Source organism: Plectropomus leopardus, chromosome 6 (genome assembly GCF_008729295.1).
Source record: "Plectropomus leopardus isolate mb chromosome 6, YSFRI_Pleo_2.0, whole genome shotgun sequence".
Classification (NCBI taxonomy): Eukaryota; Metazoa; Chordata; class Actinopteri; order Perciformes; family Serranidae; genus Plectropomus; species Plectropomus leopardus.
This window is the reverse complement of record NC_056468.1, coordinates 36,291,020-36,311,019: the sequence shown is the minus strand read 5'-3', so window position 1 is coordinate 36,311,019 and position 20,000 is coordinate 36,291,020. Positions and strand designations below refer to the sequence as shown.

The 20,000-nt window shown below is 42.5% G+C and overlaps 1 protein-coding gene across 1 annotated transcript in view; it reads right to left on the bottom strand.

The window, feature by feature from the left end:
• Positions 1-18,730, bottom strand: part of LOC121944738 (glutamate receptor ionotropic, NMDA 1-like) — a 38,798-nt gene extending 20,068 nt beyond the window's left edge. The window contains 6 exon segments of the mRNA XM_042488627.1: positions 171-268; positions 1,633-1,695; positions 9,210-9,386; positions 11,064-11,198; positions 16,322-16,581; positions 18,681-18,730. Of these exon segments, the coding sequence (XP_042344561.1) occupies positions 171-268; positions 1,633-1,695; positions 9,210-9,386; positions 11,064-11,198; positions 16,322-16,581; position 18,681 (734 nt within the window). The 5' untranslated portion in view covers positions 18,682-18,730.
• Positions 18,731-20,000: the final 1,270 nt, after the last annotated feature.

The following is a 20,000-nucleotide window of genomic DNA, read 5'->3' as shown; positions in this document are numbered from 1 at the left end:
CTCACTGTGGACACACATGTAAATTTGCATCATGACTACACAGGTGTGTCTGATTACGGTAAAAGGACACAACAACAACAACAACAACAACAACAACAACAACGTAAAAAACATAAAACACTGCAACAAACTGCTCTCCTTCTTCTTCTTCTTCTTCTTCTCACACACACCTGGCAGACAGGATGATGACTCGGGCCTCCAGGTCTTTGGCCTCCAGCAGCAGAGCCGTCAGGTTGGTGTCCGGGCTGAACAGCAGCACCTTCTCCGCCTGGAGCACCACAGCGCAGGGCGACAGGTGAGAGCGCAGGGCAACAGGTGATCAGGTGACAGTGCAGGTCAACAGGTGAGGGTGCAGGTCGACAGGTGAGGGTGCAGGTCGACAGGTGAGGGTGCAGGTCAGGTCGACAGGTGAGGGTGCAGGTCGATCGACAGGTCGACAGGTCGACAGGTGATCGGTGACGGTGCAGGTCGACAGGTGAGGGTGCAGGTCGACAGGTGAGGGTGCAGGTCGACAGGTCGACAGGTGATCAGGTGACGGTGTGCAAGTCGACAGGTGAGGGTGCAGGTCGACAGGTGATCAGGTGACGGTGCAAGTTGACAGGGTGAGGGTGCAGGTCGACAGGTGATCAGGTGACGGTGCAGGTGGACAGGTGATCAGGTGACGGTGCAGGTCGACAGGTGGAGGGTGCAGGTCGACAGGTGAGGGTGCAGGTCGACAGGTGATCAGGTGACGGTGCAGGTGGACAGGTGATCAGGTGACGGTGCAGGTCGACAGGTGATCAGGTGACGGTGCAGGTCGACAGGTGACATCGTGGACATTGAGAAACACGGCAGAACAGAACAGCACAGAACACATCATAGGACAGGCATCATTAGCTGTGAACCGTCAGCGTCCCCGTCCCGCCCCGCCCCCGTTACCCCAGCCTCGACCATGCTCCCTCTCACCCACACCACCACGGGGGGGAGGAGGCGGGCCCAAAAAATGGAGACAAAAAGTGTTGAAGGTCTGCCGAACTGAAAGGAAACTCAAAGTCGAAGCTTGAAGACAGAAGGAGGGGCAAGAAGTTGTGCGTGGTGTGGTGGCACATGCAAACTGAGGCGCTGTCAAGACTCCAACCAACCAACCAATCAGGGACGTGCATGTTAGAGAGCGCTGATGCAACCGCAACTTAAACAAAAAGAGTTCGGGTGGAGAGAAGGAGGAGGAGGAGGAGGAGGAGGAGGAGGAGGAGGAGGGAGTGGTTCATTTCCCAAAAGAAAAAGAAAAGTGATCGTGGAGGGCTCCTCAGACCTGCAGACAGAACCAAGCCTCAGCCTGGCTGCATGCAACCCTTCACATGGGGGGGAGGTGGGGAGGGGGAGGAGGAGGAGGAGGAGGAGGAGGAGGAGGAGGAGGAGGAAGGGCGTCTCTCCTGCGAGTGTGAACCCATCCCCGGTGTGCAGGACTCATGAAAAATAAAAGAACGTAAAGAGATGGTGGAGAAAAGACGAGCCACCAGGATAAGGTCTATCTCTGGATCGGAGTCTGGGGGGGCGCGGGGCGGGGGGGGGGCGGACTGTGTTTGGCTACTACCGGGCGAGCTCAGAGATTGGTTGGGCGGCGTGCATCATTTGACCATGCAAAGTTTATACCTTGGGCGTTCTCCTGAAGTCAAAGTTCTGTTGGTCGAGGTTTTCATAGTTCCTGTTTTTAGTCTGATGGTGATGTGCACAGAGAAAACATGCAGACAGAAGGTTAACCACGGTCACAGGAAGTGACGCCACAGAGCATCAACACACCATCTGCCGCAGCCTGCCGGAGCACGCCGACGCATCGCCGACCGGACGCCCCGCCGTCCAACCGTCTGTCCGCCCGTCTGTCCACCTGTCCCCTGTCTCCTGTTTCTTTTTTTTTTAAAAATTATCAGTATTATTATCATTATTAATTATTATTTTAATTTCTATTATTATATCAAAACGTTTTATTATGTTTATTTTAGTTGTTATTTTTATTATTATTTTATTTATTCATTATTATTATTATTATTATTATTATTATTATTATTATTATTATTATTATTATATATTATTATTATTATTATCATCACTCATCATATTCACTATTGTTTATCTGTAATATTATATATGTACCCCTCTGGTCATTATTGATATATTTTCCTCTATATAAACACATCAGGGATCAACCCACATCACTTTTTGTTTTCTGATCATGTCCCTGTCTTCTGCTGTCCCTGTCCTCTGCTGTCCCTGTCTTCTGCTGTCCCTGTCTTCTGCTGTCCCTGTCCTCTGCTGTCCCTGTCTTCTGCTGTCCCTGTCTTCTGCTGTCCCTGTCCTCTGCTGTCCCTGTCCTCAGCTGTCCCTGTCTTCTGCTGTCCCTGTCTTCTGCTGTCCCTGTCTTCTGCTGTCCCTGTCCTCTGCTGTCCCTGTCTTCTGCTGTCCCTGTCCTCGGCTCTCCCTGTCCTCTGATGTCCTGTCCTCGGCTGTCCTGTCCTCGTCTGTCCCTGTCCTTGGCTGTCCCTGTCCTCGGCTCTCCCTGTCCTCGTCTGTCCCTGTCCTCGGCTGTCCCTGTCCTCTGCTGTCCCTGTCCTCTGCTGTCCCTGTCCTCGTCTGTCCCTGTCCTCTGCTGTCTCCTTCGCAGAGACACATAAAGCGGTCTTCCAGTGAGACGAGCAGATGAATGACTTCAGTGTTCGGTCTGTGTAGCGTCCTCGCTGTCTTCAGGTGTAAATTTAGATTTCAAAGCTGCCGTGAACGGAGCGCTTTTATTTTTAGAGCCGACGGAGAACAAAGAGCCGACGATCTGCCGTCGACCCGCGATTCATCCAAAAAACAACTTTTATTTTGGCTTCGGTGTGAAAATCAGAGATCAGCTGCTTCAACGTCAAAAACAAAACGCCGTTGCTGAAAACCGGATACCTGACTGTACCAGCTGACGACTTAACCCTTTAACAGCTGACTAAAACAACAACAACAAAGTCACAGCTGACAAAGTCATGGTTCAAAAAAATCTGAGGATTAAAAGTTCAGAATACGAAAAATGGAAAAATGTCCAGAAAACAGTATTTATGTTTAACTTAATTATATATATTTAAATTATTCTTATTAGAAAAAAAATTAAATTAATAAAAACATTTTTAGCACGTTCTTTCGTTTTTTTTTTCTTTATTTTTTGTTTGTTACCTCTTCTCATTCTTATTTTTATTTTTAGGTAATTCTAACTTGCAAATTTTTCTTGTAATTTTTGGGCTGTTTCTTGCTCGACAGCCAAGTTTTATTACATTTTAAAGTGAGGAAGAAAATGACCTGAAAATTATCATAAAATAATCAAAAAACTGGGGCAAAAATTTCAGAAAAACAGTGATTCACATCAATTAAATATTTAAAATAAAGTCACAGGAAAAAAACACATATTTTCTTACATTTTCTGTACTTATTTCGGGTCATTTTCTTGTTTACTTTTGGGTTTTTTTTTTTGGGGTTTTTTCTTTTCGTTTTCATCTTATTTTCAGGGTTTTTCTTGTTTTTTGTTTTTGGTACCTCAATATCTCAAATTTATTCTGCTATTATTTCAGGAAAACATTTTCATTATCTTAAGATTTTTAATTAATTATGTCGTTATCTCAGGAAGACACAGTTTCATTACCTCGAGATCCCGAAAAATGATCCTTTATTTTGGCAAACAGAGCGGGAAATGTGTGAATGTTTGGCTGCTCTGGGCTTCCATAGACGTACTATGATTAGTACATAATAATCTTTGTTTTGGCTCTTTTACTCATCAGTGTTAGAAAAATGGACATTATACACACAATCTGTCTGACCTGTGTGTGTGTGTGTGTGTGTGTGTGTTATCTGCTGCATGGTGTGTGTGTGTGTGTGTGAGAGAGAGAGATGGTCGTCGTGGTTACATCATGAATCAGTTGACTTCACCTCGTCTCTAATGTGCTGTAATATTCATGTTCCTCCTCCAACATTCATGAGTCTCACTGTGAGACAGGAAGACACTTTTTACCGTCTCAACTTAAACCCATTGGGACATCGGGACTCTGGACTTTATTTTTACCTCCTTTTTTACGTCCGTGTCTCCGTCCTGTCCACGTTTAAACATAAACACGTCTCTGTGTCTCTGTCCTGTCCACATTTAATCATGAACACGTCTCTGTGTCTTCGTCCTCACTCACACATGTCTCTGTGTCTCCGTCGTGTCCACATTTAAACATAGACATGTCTCTGTGTTACTGTCCTCACTCACACGTCTCTGTGTCCTGTCCTCATTCATGTCTCTGTGTCTCTGTGTCCCTGTCCTCATTCATGTCTCTGTCTCTGTTCTCACTCACATGTCTCTGTGTCTCTGTCCTTACTCACACGTCTCTGTCCACAGTGAATCATGTCCTCACGATCACCCCGTTTACAAACACAGTATATAAAGTGAAATATTGTCTGAGAGATTCAAATAACAACAGTTACACATTATATATATATATAATATATAAAATGAAATAAATAAAATATAACAAACTGCAAATTGTAAGAACTTTCTTTGTTGATTAATTGGAAAAATAATAATTATTAGAAAAATATTTAAAAAAAAAAAAAAAAAAACTATTTATTTGGAATAATACCAAATGTGTTTTATTCTAAATTAAAGCTGCAACATTCTGCAGATATTCGGACAGAATTTCATATCCTGTCCACTGATCGATTAACTGTCACAGCGACTGATTCGTTATCTTTATCCCAAAATAAACAAAACTAAAATAAAGTAAATCACTGCGACCTGAGCACTGTTCACGGCATCAACACATTCGTTATTATAATCCAGTAACATATAGATTACTCTGGATTATGAGTATTTTTACTTTTGATACTTTGACTTGTTACAGAGTACATCTTTATGGTGGTATTACTTCAGTAAAAAGGTGTGAGTATTTCTGCCCTCGGAGTATTAATACTCTTATTCTCTCTGTTGGGAGATTTATTATTTATTTATTTTAATTATTTTTTTAATATATTTTTTTGTTCTGCGTCTCGCTGAGACTCCTGAGACATCACAGAGGGAACAAAACCGTCCTTCTGTCTGTCTGACTCCCTCACAGACAGACACAGGGACGGATGGACGGACGGAGGGACGGAGGGACAGGCAGGTCAGCAGTGCGGCCGGTGGACAGCTGCGACAGAAGCAGCTGAGACGTGTTTGCACGACTCCGACTCCTTCAGCGATGAGATGAGACGACAAACAGACGGAGGTGAGGAACTGAAAGATGGACGGACACACAGACGGACATAGACAGGGACGGACAGAGAGAGACAGACAGAGAGAGACGGAGAGAACTGAAGAAAAATAACTTAATCTTAGGTTTATTTTACCTGGAATAAAGTAAAAACTAAGGTGAAAAAAACCATAAAAGAACAAAATTAAAACTAAAAAAAAGAGTAAAATAAAGTCAAACTCCACCAAGACGGCACACAAATTATTCCAGAACAGAAGATGTTTAGAACAGGGTTCATACAGTCAGGGAGAAGCCAAATTCAAGGACTTTCAAGCACTTTTTCAAGCACTCATTTGTATTTTAAAGCACAAATGTGTTTTTTTCCAAAACTTTCTGTTGCAGGAAAATTATACAAATCATGAAATGGATCAAAAACCTGCTGACAGGCCCAGAGTGAACCGGTTATTGATTATCTGTTTGCTTTGATTCAGTGAAAGCGTGTGATTGGCTCACCGCGCTCATGCAGCTTTAGACAGGTTCAGTCTTATCAAGAACTTTCCAGGACTTTTCCAGGACCTTGAAGCAAATTTCAAAGACCATACATTCTCTGAAACGACCGTCGGCTCTCCTCATCGGTTCTTTTTTCATCTCTATAAAACAGATTTTTATATATATATGTTATTTTAAAAACACTGAATCCAGAACAGGACCAGAGCTGAATATTTGGTGTAATTTAGGGACTGTTTGTTATTTATTTTTGATGATTTCTGAAGAAAGGGCCATTTCCATGACTTTTCCAGGTTTTTCATGACCACACGACCCTGATCAGAAAATCACTGAAAACACGATCATTTAAATCTGATTTATAAAACGATCTCTATCCCCTCAGTTTCTGTTGGGTTTCCTAAAGTCTGATTTGGCGTCACAGTTGAATCTGTGAGTGCGTTTTCAGGAGGGGAGCGGCTGAGGCAGCGTGTAGGAACCCTGTTGGAAAAGTGAGCATGGACATCATGGACACAGGACACAAGTCTGAAAACAGTCAAAATGTCCAAACTCGCACGGACCAAAGTCTCCCGTCTTTAACGCGTTGCTGCACACGCCTGTCCCCATGATCGCTGACCAGAAATATGACTGCCGAGAGGAGCCTGTCTCTGTCTGTCCTTACTTTCTGTCCTCACTTTCTGTCCTTGCTGTCTGTCCTCACTGTCTGTTCTTACTGTCTGTCCTCACTGTCTGTCCTGAGTGTCTGTCCTCACTGTCTGTCCTCGCTGTCTGTCCTCACTGTCTGTCCTTGCTGTCTGTCCTCGCTGTCTGTCCTTACTGTCTGTCCTCGCTGTCTGTCCTTACTGTCCACTTTTTGACCCAAAAATTACAAACCAAACTTGGTGGAGATTAAAAACAGAAACTCAACAGAAGAAGAAAGTGATGAAAGAGAAGCTGCTGTGACGCCTCCGGCAGAAAGAATGGAGGGATGATGGAGGGTATGATGAATGGACGATGGAGGGGTGATGAATGGACGATGGAGGGATGATGGAGGGATGATTGAGGGATGATGATGGAGGGATGATGGAGGGATGATTGAGGGATGATGAGGAGGACGATGGAGGGATGATTGAGGGATGATGGGGGATGTTGGATGGATGATGGATGGATGATTGAGGGATGATGGATGGATGATGGATGGATGATGGAGGGATGATTGAGGGATGATGAATGGATGATGGATGGATGATGGATGGATGAAGGAGGGATGATTGAGGGATGATGGGGGATGATGGGGGGATGATGGATGGATGATTGAGGGATGATGGGGGATGTTGGATGGATGATGGATGGATGCTTGAGGGATGATGGATGGATGTTGGATGGATGATGGATGGATGATTGAGGGATGATGGATGGATGATTGAGGGATGATGGGGGATGTGGGATGGATGATGGATGGATGATTGAGGGATGATGGATGGATGATGGATGGATGAAGGATGGATGATGGAGGGGGATGATGGATGGATGGGATGATGGATGGATGATGGAGGGATGATGGATGGATGATTGAGGGATGATAGAGGGGTGATGGAGGGATGATGGGATGATGGATGGATGATGGATGGATGATGGAGGGATGATGGAGGGATGATGAGGATGATGGATGGATGATGGAGGGATGATGTAAGGATGATGGATGGATGATGGATGGATGATGGATGATTGAGGGATGATGAGGGGTGATGGAGGGATGATGTAAGGATGATGGATGGATGATGGAGGATGATGGAGGGATGATGGAGGGATGATGTAAGGATGATGGATGGATGATGGATGGATGATGGAGGGATGATGTATGATGGAGGGATGAGGGATGATGTAAGGAGCAGTTTCACTTCTACAAACGTCTGTTTTCCATAAAAACTCCTGTCATTCTGCGTCCAAAACATACGGAGGTGTCTCTTATTGCGTCCACACCGCTGATTCATCACAGACACCTGTGAGTCAGGCATCACCAACTGACGGACCACGGTCCGGAATCAGACCGAACCTTGGTCCTGTCCGGACCCGTGACCAAGTGGTAATAAAATGTCAGAATGAGAAGAATATTTTTAATGATTAACAGCACAGAAGTTTGACAGAAGCTGAAGTCAGAGTCCTGCAGTCAGGAGAGGTTGGACTATTATCAGCACAATGTGCTTCAATTTACCTGAAGTTTGTTTCAGATGGAGCTTTTCATTTTTATATAATGATGGAAAGTTTAATAAATAATAATAAATCATATGTTTATTACACTCCAACACACCATGGTCACATGACACTGCGTCAGTGAACTATGAGGACAAAAAAACAAAACACACAAAAAAAGCTGAATAATAAATAATAACCTAATAACCGTGATATTGATTTTAGGTTTGAGGCTCGGACCTTTGCTGGGAGGACATTTTAGTACCTGGACCTCTGTGAGTTTTAGTAGAATAGGTCCTCCAGCTGGTGATGCTGTTCTACAGTATATTTGTCATGTTCAATGTCTGACAGAAAATAAATATTTAAACATAAATGAACCTGATGATATCTTCATATCTCACTGAGGAGTCAGAGGGACCTTTAAGCTCCACAGAAACACTGATCTGATGGATATCCTGATATATATCGATACTGAATGATAAGAAAAAATTATCATGATAAGACTTTTTTCCGTATCGCCCAGCCCTACCTCACATGTACTTTTTATATGTTTTATCCTCATTAGCATAATTCTGTTATGTGAAACAAATAAACTAAAGTCAGCTGATCAACAACAACAAAAAACACTAATCTTTATACTGTTTCCTGTTTCATCAGCTAAAACATGATCAGTTCCTGATGTCATCAATGCGCTCAACTCAATCAGGACGTTAACAACAACACAACACAAAAACAACCAAAACTCTGTGTGTGTGTGTGTGTGTGTGTGTGTGTGTGTGTGTGTGTGTGTGTGTGTGTGTGTGTGTGTGTGTGTGTGTGTGTGTGTGTGTAGAGTCACATTTTAAACATGTTTATAGAAGAGAAACTGCAGTCTGATGATGAGGAGTGAACTGATGACACACACACACACACACACACACACACACACACACACACACACACACTCAGCAGATTATTGTTTCTCATGCAGTGATCAACACACACACACAAACACGCACACACGCACACGCCTGGATTAGAACAAAGCGTACACAAACATTGTTACAGAAACACAGGATGATCAGCACACGCGTGTCCGCACACTGTCAGTGTGTGTATATGTGTGTGCATGTACAGTGTGTATATGTGTGTATATACTGTGCGTATATACAGTGTGTGTATATATGGAGTATGTATGTGTGTGTATAAATGTGTGTATATACAGTGTGTGTATACAGTGTGTATGTGTGTGTATATGTGTGTGTGTTTATATATGGAAGTGTGTGTATACAGGGAGTATGTATACGTGTGTGTATTTGTACGCTGTGTGTATTTTGGCGCACTGACCTTGGTCTCCCGCTCCTCCAGCAGCGTCTCCAGTCTCTTCTGCGCGGCTCGTCCTTCGTGGTCGTCGCTGACGATGAGGATGATGTGGTTCCACCTGAACTCTCTCATCAGGTCGAACCACACCTGAGCCTGGTGGGAGTACGGAGGCACCGTCCTCAGGAACGACAGGTGGATGCTCTGAGGAGACATTTTTTACCTGATCAGGATGGTGAATATTTAGCTTGTAGAGTGATCTGATGCTTTTTTTGGGTGTTTTAATTTGATGCAGAGCAGAACACCAGAAACAAAAACACAGTATGAGGCAGTTTATTTGTTCTCTTTGCTGAAGTCATGAGCACTCATTTAATTTCAGCTCCTGCTGTGCTCTCCGCTGTAAAGCGTGGTGTTTCTCCGCCCTGCTCCGAGGAGAGAGGCTGCTCTGCAGGGACAGAGGGATTATACAGAGGGTTTGTCATCTTGTACTCTATTCTGTAAAATAAACAAAGAAATCCTAAAATGACTAATGCACTGCAGAGCTGTTCATTTATTGTTACTGTCAACCACAGGCTGTAGGTTTTATTGATTTTATTAACTTTTAAGAAGCCTTCTGAAAGTGTGCACTGTACAGCTGTATTATCTACAAAAACAGACGTATCGGATTGGAACTCGGTATCTGCAGACACTCGATATTGAATGACTTGGATCGGGATGGGGGTCGGGACATCCATGGTTATCAATGAAGTGCAGCAGATGATGTTCATGTAAACTGACGTTTGAAGGAGGAAATGTGAGCTGTGACTCTCACTAACTGAAGATAATAACGCCTGAGAAACTCAAAAACAGCTCACATCACACGAGTTTCAGGCGCCGCACAGCGAGACATGGTTTAAAAATAAAAGCAGGAGGAAAGTCTCATGGATTATAGACGGTATCTGTCCTGTCACTGTATCCAGACCAGCAGGTGAAGAGCACAGAACCAGTGTGTGCTGGTTTGTGTTGAACCAGTTAGAGAGGCCAGAGGGGGACTGGTGTCAGACCAGTACAGGCTGCTGTGAGTCATCAGAGGAAAAGTGTTTTGTGATTTTGCATGAATGACTCTCCTCACCACAGAGATCTGTCTCTGGTTTCAGTTTGTAATGTGGATGAATTAACCCTTTAAATCTCAGTGCAGTGACTCTGCCCCCCCCCCCCCCCCTCCCCCCCTCACCTGAAGCCTGATAAACACCTGAATATTTCATCACTGCTCTGATTCTGGACCAGCAGACAGACTGCAGCTCACTGGGAGTGCTGGGACGCTCCCTGATATTCTGGGACGTTCTGGGTCTGAATGATTCCATCAATATTAGAAGAGCTGAGAGACTCTGAGTGGTTTCCAGTTCACTCACACAGCTCAGAGGCTCCCAACTGGGACAAACTGGACTAAATATTCTACAACCTGCACTTAATGGAGCCTGAAGGCAACACAGCAGAGTCACACCTGAACACACACACACACCTGAACACACACACACACACACACACACACCTAAACACAGCAGACGCTCACACCGAGCTCCAGTGAACCCTCTGAACTCTTTCTCATACTGAACAGAACTGTGAGTTTTCTTCTGACATACAGAGATAAATTGTGAGTTTAAAGGTAAAAACACCTGGAAGTCATCTGCAGACCAGTGGAGGGAGATTACTGTCAGATTTCTGATAATGAGCCTCAGTGGAAGGTCATGCAGAGAAAATGTGAAAGGACCCAGTATGGAGCCCTGAGGAACACCGTCATGAAGACACAAAGAAACTAAAGCAGCATGAAGTGTGGAAACAGGTGTAAAACCACTGGAAAGCTCTCGGGAGGCTGCAGGTGTAAACAGTGATTTGGGTTACCTTGTCGGAGTAGATGGACATGCGAGTCGTCAGGCCGACCACAGGGATCCGGTAGAAACCAGCAGTGTAGGAGACGGGTGTCGGAGTCAGGTGGTCGTTGGACTGCGGAGGGTGACTGACGAGGATCGCATAGACCTGACAAAAAAGTTTGATCATTTAACCTGAGTTACGCTGGAAGATCATCTCCAACCTGTCTGATAAACCATATTTTTCAAGTTAAATTGTCTCCAACATGAAAGAGGGTAGAACTGTACTCAAATTAGATCTTAACAATTTAAAAATGTAAAATGCATTTTAAGTGACTGTAATACTTTAACTACATTTTATTGATTTTACTTACAGACTTAATACTTATGGAGGATATTTTTGGTCATAATCAAATTAAAACTCCAAATATAAAATTAAAAAAGAGATCAAATCAAAAAGAAATGTTTACTTCAATACGAGGATTAATCGAGCCATAATTAAACTTTGAGAGAAAAGGTAAATTGAAAAAGCAAATTTCAAATATGAAATGATAATTTGAAGATGTAAAGTGAGAATAAAAAGGTGAAATTTAAATGCAAAAGCTTGAATTGAAGTCTTACATTGTAAACATGATATTGAAAATGGCAATAAAAAAAAAGAAACATCAAATATGAAACTTAAAATGGGACATGGAAAAGATTACAGAGAAATACTTATATCAAAGGCCTAAACAGAAAAAATGGATATTTTTATTTATTGATTAATTCATTTATTTATTACATTTCCTCTTCATTCTTTGGTATATTAAATTTCATCTTTTCCATTTTCCAATTTGACATTTTGAATTATCTGACATTTTCAATGCAGGACTTTTCCTGTAACAGAGTATTTTCACTGTGTGGTATTAGTACTGTCACTTGTGAGTATGTCATGATGAAACTTCTAATCACCATAAATTATTTCAAGTTCAGAGTCGATGATTTATTCATCGTCATGTGAAGAACACGCAGTCGTAAGATCTCAGGCTCCGCCGACACGATCGTTAAATATGCATTAAAAGAAAATCATGCCAGTGAAAATGAGGATCTGATTCACGAAACTGTGTAAAAGGACAAAAAAAAACATGTTAAATATATATGAATAAACTGCAGCGCTGTACGTCTTTACAGTGAAGGTTTTACAGAAATACGACGGACGGAGACGTGTAACATGAACGCAGCAGAACGAGACGGTTTGTCAAATGAATTCTACATCACACATGTACAGTGTGTGTGTGTGTGTGTGTGTGTGTGTGTGTGTGTGTGTGTGTGTGTGTGCGTGCTGGCTCTATAATCCCTCCATCTCTCCTCTGGGAGGATGGACGGATTACATCTCTGCTTCTGCAGAGAGAGAAAGTTAATCTGACGTTCATCTCTCCGTCTCTCCATTGCTCTGATTGTCTCTGTGTCTCTGTCTCTCTGATTGTCTCTGTCTCTCTGATTGTCTCTGTCTCTCTGATTGTCTCTGACTGTCTCTCTCTGATTGTCTCTGTCTCTCTGATTGTCTCTGACTGTCTCTCTGATTGTCTCTGTCTCTCTGATTGTCTCTGACTGTCTCTCTCTGATTGTCTCTGTCTCTCTGATTGTCTCTGTCTCTCTGATTGTCTCTGACTGTCTCTCTCTGATTGTCTCTGTCTCTCTGATTGTCTCTGCCTCTCTGATTGTCTCTGACTGTCTCTCTCAGAGCGTCCGTCCGACTGGTAGCCGCCATGTTGGCCTCGTTTCCTCTCCTCGTTGTGTTTCTGTGATTTTTAGATTTCTGTTCTGACTCCAGTTTTTTGGGTAAAATCTGAGCAGAGAAACAAACTCTTAGTTCCTCCGGTGATCGACACACTGACAGATGAGCTTCTCTGAATCACGGCGGCTGTTTCGTGATTCATCCCGACAGGTTTCCACTTTAACGTCAGACAAACGTCTGAGAAACAAAAGCCTTCGAGCGGCTCAGCGGGTTCGTCTGGTCCAGACCCGAGAACCCGCCCACCGATATCCGCCAATCACTCCTTTCTCCATTAAAGTCCAGTCAGCGCCACAGGAGGACCAACCGTCAGCCGATCAGAGCCCTGCTGGACTAACGTTGTTTTCAAGGAGTTTTCAGGACGAGGAGCAGGGACACAACGCCGTGAGATTTGAACCGTACGATAACAAAATAACACGAAAAAGTGTCAGTTTCACTGTTACACGGCGTTATTAGAACGACCAGTCAGAATGAAAACAGAAGATTCACTGACCAAAGCTTTTAACCATCACCGAGTTTTCTCTGTCGGGAAAAACCTTTCTGAAAATAACTGCCATAAAGACCAGATTCTCCGTCCAGCTGCAGATAAGTAGATGTACGCGGTAGGGCTCGGCCACACGGCCGAAAAATAAAATCCAATCCATTTTTTCCTCTTCAAAACAAACGACAAATGAAATGACTCAAAAAAAGGTTTTGCTTTGATTTTAGCGATAAAGTTGAAAAACAGCAAACAGAAACGTGCAGGGTTTCGGGTCAGTTTAGCCGCAGAAACATTCGTGAAAATGAGCGAATCTGAAATCATACAGCAGTCGTTCAACATTAGTTTGTGTTAACAGGCGATGTCAGACCAGACGACGGCTCCTCCAACAGGCGAGGCGGCAGGAAGCTCACAGCTGATAGTTTTTAGCGTGTGGAGAAACCTGCAGGTTTCCGTCCGTCCGTCCTGAAGAGGCATCCCTCCTCAGCCGCTCCTCCGGAGGTTTCTTTTATCATTATCATTCTATATTGACTCCGGGGAAGTTTCTTTTTGTGAAAATGGAAAATAAAAAGTTTGAAAACAATAAAAAAAAGAAAAGACAATTACTGCGGAAGCCCAAACGGAGTGACAGAGGAAGTTATTATTCTCATTTTAAAAATCCTCCTAAACCAAATATTCATAATAATCAATAAAATCGATTCATTTCTCAGCTATAGTTCACTTTATGAAAGATGACCAGAAACCTTCAGACCACAGTAAACCTTAAACTGGAATACTGCCGCAGCTCCACTGAGGAGTAACGCCGACAACGCAGATGACAATGACGCAGACGACAACGACGCAGATGACAACAACGCAGACGCAGACGACAACGACGCAGACAACAACAACGCAGACAACAACAGTGCAGACGACAACAACGCAGACGCAGACGACAACGACGCAGACAACAACAACGCAGACAACAGTGCAGACGACAACAACGCAGATGCAGACGACAACGACGCAGACGACAACGACACAGATGACGCAGACGCAGACGACGCAGACGACGCAGATGCAGACGACAACAACGCAGACGACAACGACGCAGACGCAGACGACGCAGACGCAGACGACGCAGACGACGCAGACGACAACGACGCAGACGAAGACGCCGATATTCAAGCTGATTCGTCTTCTAACTTTCTTCTCAACGTCACCCGTCATCGTTTGCTGCTGCACTCTGAAAACACCAGTAAAACCAGCATGTTGTCATGGCAACTGATGTTGGTGGAAGAAGTTTGCCTTCGGGGCTTTCTGGCAGAAAGTCTTTTCTTGATTAAGATCAGAGAAAAAGGTTTGAGTTCAAATGAAAAGAAAAAAACCGCCTGAAGGCAAATTTCTCCTCCGTGGACGCAAAATGACGTCACACTCAGGCAGACGCGTTCCCCAAAAACCCTCAGACACCAGTTAGAGGGGACGCCATGACGACCGAGGACGGACACACAGAGACGATTGAGACGAGACGAGATGAGAATCTGATCTGAGAGCTGCTGAGTTTTTCGTGGAGGAAAATAGTGGAAGACCAAAGTGAAGCAGCGAGGCCAGAGACAGACGAGTTGTCTCTGACAGTCAGATTTGTTTTTATGAGTCTAATGACAGATTCAGAGCTGCACGTCACAAACACGCTGCTGCTGCTGCTGCTGCTGCTGCTGCTTTAATGCTGCTCGTAAATAAAAACCCTTTATGAATGTTATGTTTTATCCCCGCATCAGTCTGACTCATCACTTCCTGCTTTGTTTTTATGTAAAAACTGTAAAACTCATTAAAAAATGAACAGAAAACAAAATAAATCACGACAATCTGCCAACAACAACAACAACATCATCTGATAAATAAATCACAATATTAAATAAACATTAAATATTACATCAAATTTAATCAAAAATCACTCCTGTTACTCTCTCAAACTGGTGTCAACATAATTAAAACGAGTTTGCTGATGAATCGGATCTGACGTATTTGAATTTCATTTTTAATTTCACACACGCTCGTATCACTGTGCGCATTAAATATTGATTATTTGATTTTCACTTTATTTTTTAACCAACAACGGTCCTAATCATGAATATCAAATATTCATAAATTTTTTTAGAATTTTAACCCTTTAAATGTCAGGTTTTTGTCATCATGCCACAATGTTTTTAGAATTTAAAAAAATATAGATTTTTTTTTCAATTTATGAAAGCCTGGGATATCTCAATAAGTAGCAGCAACATTAATTTTTATATATAATTATTTTTTGTGCCGTGTCAAATACTCATATCGCTTTGCACACAAAACGCACTTGTCAAAATCAGGCTATCAAATATTATACGTTAATATGATTTTATACTTTCATTGAGTTTATTTTTAACCAACATCAGTCCAAATCATAAATATCAAATATGCATTAATTTTCAGAATTTTAATCCTTTAAATGGCAGGTTTTTGTCATGATGCCACTATGTTTTTAGATTAAATTTCTAAAAAATAGGAAATAGCATGTATTTCCTCCATATGCCAAATATGGTCAAAATGACCTCATCAGGTGGAAAATAGTCAAAATGACAAATTCAGAGTCAAAAGCCCAGAATGACACCCAGAAATAATACAAGTCCTGTTTTTCTGCTCTGATGGCTGTGGGATCAAAAATGTCAGTTTGAATGGGTTTCAATGGAGCATTTTTGGACCTGAACAGTCTGAATGTAACTATTTAGTTTCCACAGTGTATTTTAGACTTATTGTAGGAGCTGAGCTGCAAATTCACTGATTACACTCAAATACACAATCTGGACTACATTTAGGACACATGCATCAACACACACACAGTTATCACAACAGGAAGAAGAAAAGAGACTAAAATGAGACAAACAGGCCCTGAAGGGTTAAATGAAATCAGGAATCTTGTTTAAATTTGCTTCAACTTTAAAGTAAACCTGAAGGTAAACCTGTCAGCAGGTTTCAGAGGAGCTGAGGAGGCGTGTGGTGGTGGGTCGTGTGGCGGGAGGCGTCTCACCTGGTTGGAGATGAGGTCCTCACAGACGGACAGGGCCATCTGGATGGCGTTGGGTTTGTGTGTGACGGAGATGGCGTTCATCTTGAACTTCTCCTTCCCGTACAGCGTGTTGGCCTGGCTCACCGCCTCCTTGAACACCTGCTCGTAACGCTTCTGACTCAGCACGGCACCGATGTTCACCAGCCGGGGCTCGCAACTGCCGCGAGCGACCGAGCAGCACTGCAGCACGGTGAGGAGGAGCACGCCACGGAGGAGCTCCACTGAGGAGGAGGAGGAGGAGGAAGGTCAGACCACAGAGACGCTAACAGCTGCGTGAGTGCTGACGTCAGCAGGTGATTAGCATCATAGCTTAGCATTTAGCACGCTAACATTAGCTAGCGCCGGTAAACACAGAGTCGACGTTTCTGCAGAGATGAAGAATTAAAGTGCTGGACGCATTAAAACGTGACGTTAAAGATCTGTAAATCATTTCTGTGAATTATCATTAAACACGAAACAACATCAGTGACATTAAGGAAAAATTAGATGCATTAATTAGGGACAGTTAGTTATTTACGGGGGTGCACACACACTTATTTAAACACTTGTTTTGCAGATATTTTGTACTGATTTTACCACCGATTTTAAAAGGTTGGGTTTTCTAAAATTTTTAAAGAAAATATTTTGGCGATTTTTATTTTCTTACAAAAAAACTGGTAATTTTTTTTAACCTTTAAACATTTCAGGCTGATTAATAAAGAAAACAAGCCTTTTTTATTTGTTTTAATTCACTAATGAAGTGAAAATGACCTCGATTATCTGTCTTTATCTTTACATACTCAGAAACTGTAAAAACGGAAACGATGTTTGGACTTTTGGATTTCTGACGGTCCTCGAACGGGACGAGCTGCAGTCAAACTGGACGCAGACAGAAGAACGAAAGGCGGGTTTGATGTTTAGTTAATGTGGATAAAAGAGGATGTGTTGAAGTTCGCACTGGGTGACGCTCTGCGTCTTCTTCAGGTGATTTTAACGGTGTCACACCTGTGCATATGAAGTGGGCGGAGCTTCTCTGTATAAGATCGACGTTGTGAAGTTATGGTGTTGAACCGGCCGTTTTTTGGATGTTTTTGTGGTGATGCTTATTTAAAAAGTTTGAACTAACTGCACTTATTTCACTGCGTTGTTCATATTTGTGAAATCAAACTGAATATTTGGTCATTTTTCTGAGATGTGGACATCAGACCACCAGCAGCAGATCTCTGCAGATCCCCAAATCCTTTTTAACGCCGCGAGTCGTGAGCAGATCCAGTGAAGAGTGAGCGAGAGCAGCGAGCAGGAGCTGCTCTCATCTGAGACGGCTGAATTACTTATTATCTCTCTTTAACCCTTTGAACCCCAGCAAACTGGCTTAATTTCTTTTCAAATATGGGCAGAGGCCAATGAGCAACTTAAGAAATTACCCAAAAATAGAAAAAAAAGTAAAAACAATTATGAGAAAATATCCTGAAAATTAGCAAGAAAAGTCAAAAACAAAAAGAAAAGAAAATGACCACAAAAAATTGCAGAAAATTAAACCATTAATTAATTAACTAAATGTTTATTTAAAGGGCCAAAGCATATGACTGTCAGTACTGATTATTTTACAATAATACAATAATTCATAAAGAGAACAAAAGCCACGCCCACCACCTGCTGTCCAATCCGGTGGTTTGGACTGGTGACAGTGGGCGTAACTTCATATTTATATGTGGATCCCTGATTGGTTCTTTAATAATAATAACTGTTTATATATATGCCACAAATTAATGCATAAAATGCAACAAATGCAACGTAACAACATAAGATCGTTAAAAGATGATTAAAATATTGAGATTTATTCCTTTAACTGTAAAAATGAACTCAATATTCTGACTTTAATCTTTACATCTTTCTTTAATTTTAACTTTTTAATTTCTCACAATTATAAACTGAATGTTATTATTTTGTTTTTATGTAACCCGCCGTCGTCTTCTGATGGCAGAGTTGTGGACAGATTATGTAACAGAGTATTTGATCTTAATTTTAATAATTTGAAATTAAAAAAAAAAAAGCAGATGGATGATCTTCAGCACATAATGAACAAAAAAAGGCCAAATTCTGAAAGTTAAATTAGTGAAAGGAGAGAGTGATGCAGAGGATGCTGCTTTGTGCGTTCATGATTTATTTTTCTCACGCAGAGGTGACTTTATCTTAAACTAAGAGGAGCTGACCGAAAATGTATTAATTATTCATGAATTCATTAATGATGTTAAAATAATGGCACGGTGCAAACAGGCAGACACAAACAGATTCAAAATTTTAAAAATAAATGCATTAGATTAAATAAAGAGTCGCTCACTGTTTGCAGCTCCGGGTCTGACAGGTCCTGGTCCCGGTCCCGATCCTGGTTCTGCAGCAGATGAACGCTCCTCCTCGGGGGTCCGGATTCCCAGACTGCGTGCTGGAGTCGGTCTCCTGTTGATTTCACCGTCTGAGCGGGTTAAATCCCGGCGGTGTCTCCGGTGTGATCCCGGTCCCGTCAGCAGGTGTCCGGTCCGGTTCGGTCCGGTGTGTGGGCTCCTTCAGGTTAAAGGTGCGTGTTGTTGTTTTTGTTGTTTTATTGATTAATAAATGAAAAATGAAGACGCTCCGGTGCCGTGTGTTGTCGGTTGTCCGTCCTCACCGTGTCACACCGGAGCCTTAAATCCCGGTTTCTTCTTCTTTGGTGGCAGAAATGTTGTTTTTCGTTGACAGTTTAAACCGCGCTGACATTGTTGGAAGCGTCTCGCGCGCCGTCCTGTTGATTCACCGTGTCTTCATCACGTCGCTCCCAAACACGAACACCGAATTAAATCACGTTATTTCCTTTATCTGCTTTCCTCCGTGAATCCTCCGGTCTGAGCGGCGGACCGGCTCCGGTGCTCGGTGTCTTTTCCGTCGGTTGATGCTCGCGGACTTCCAGATGACCTGAAGCTCGCGAGCCCGCGGTCCGTCCTTGGATCTTGCGCGCTCACGAGACAGGAGGAGAGGAGGCGCGCGGCCGCTGGGGGCGCGTCCACGAGCGTCTCTCTAGTGTGTGTGTGTGTGTGTGTGTGTGTGTGTGTTGAATTAATGAAGCGGCACGTGCTCATTCCCGCGCGCTCACAAACATACCTTCACAGTGAGGGGCAGATTCACACCTGATGTTCAGTCTCTACATCCGCTTATTTCAGATTTTATCATCAGGGACTGTGGTCTATTTATCAGAGGAGGGAGGCGGTGTTTGTTTTTAAAGGCAGCATGTTGTTTTTTATTTTTTATTTTTTTTTAGAAAATCACAAGAAAGAAAAAAAAAACTAAAAATCACCAAAATATTTTTTAAAAATCACCAACAATTATTAAAGAATAAACGCCGCAAACGTCTAAAAAGAATAAAGGTGTTGAATTGTAAAATAAAATAAATGTAAAATAAATAAAAGAACTGACCCAAAACATTTTCAAAGAAAGAGAAACTTACAAAAAATTATTTAAGAAAACAAAACGACTAAACTCATTAAATATAAAGTGCAGCCATTTAAAGTCGTATACAGCCATATTCAAAAACAAGTCCCCAGTGCTGCACCACCCCCTCTCCTCTCATAAAATAATGAACAGTCCCTAAATCACTTTAATGAATAAAACAATTCTAATAAAAAAAACC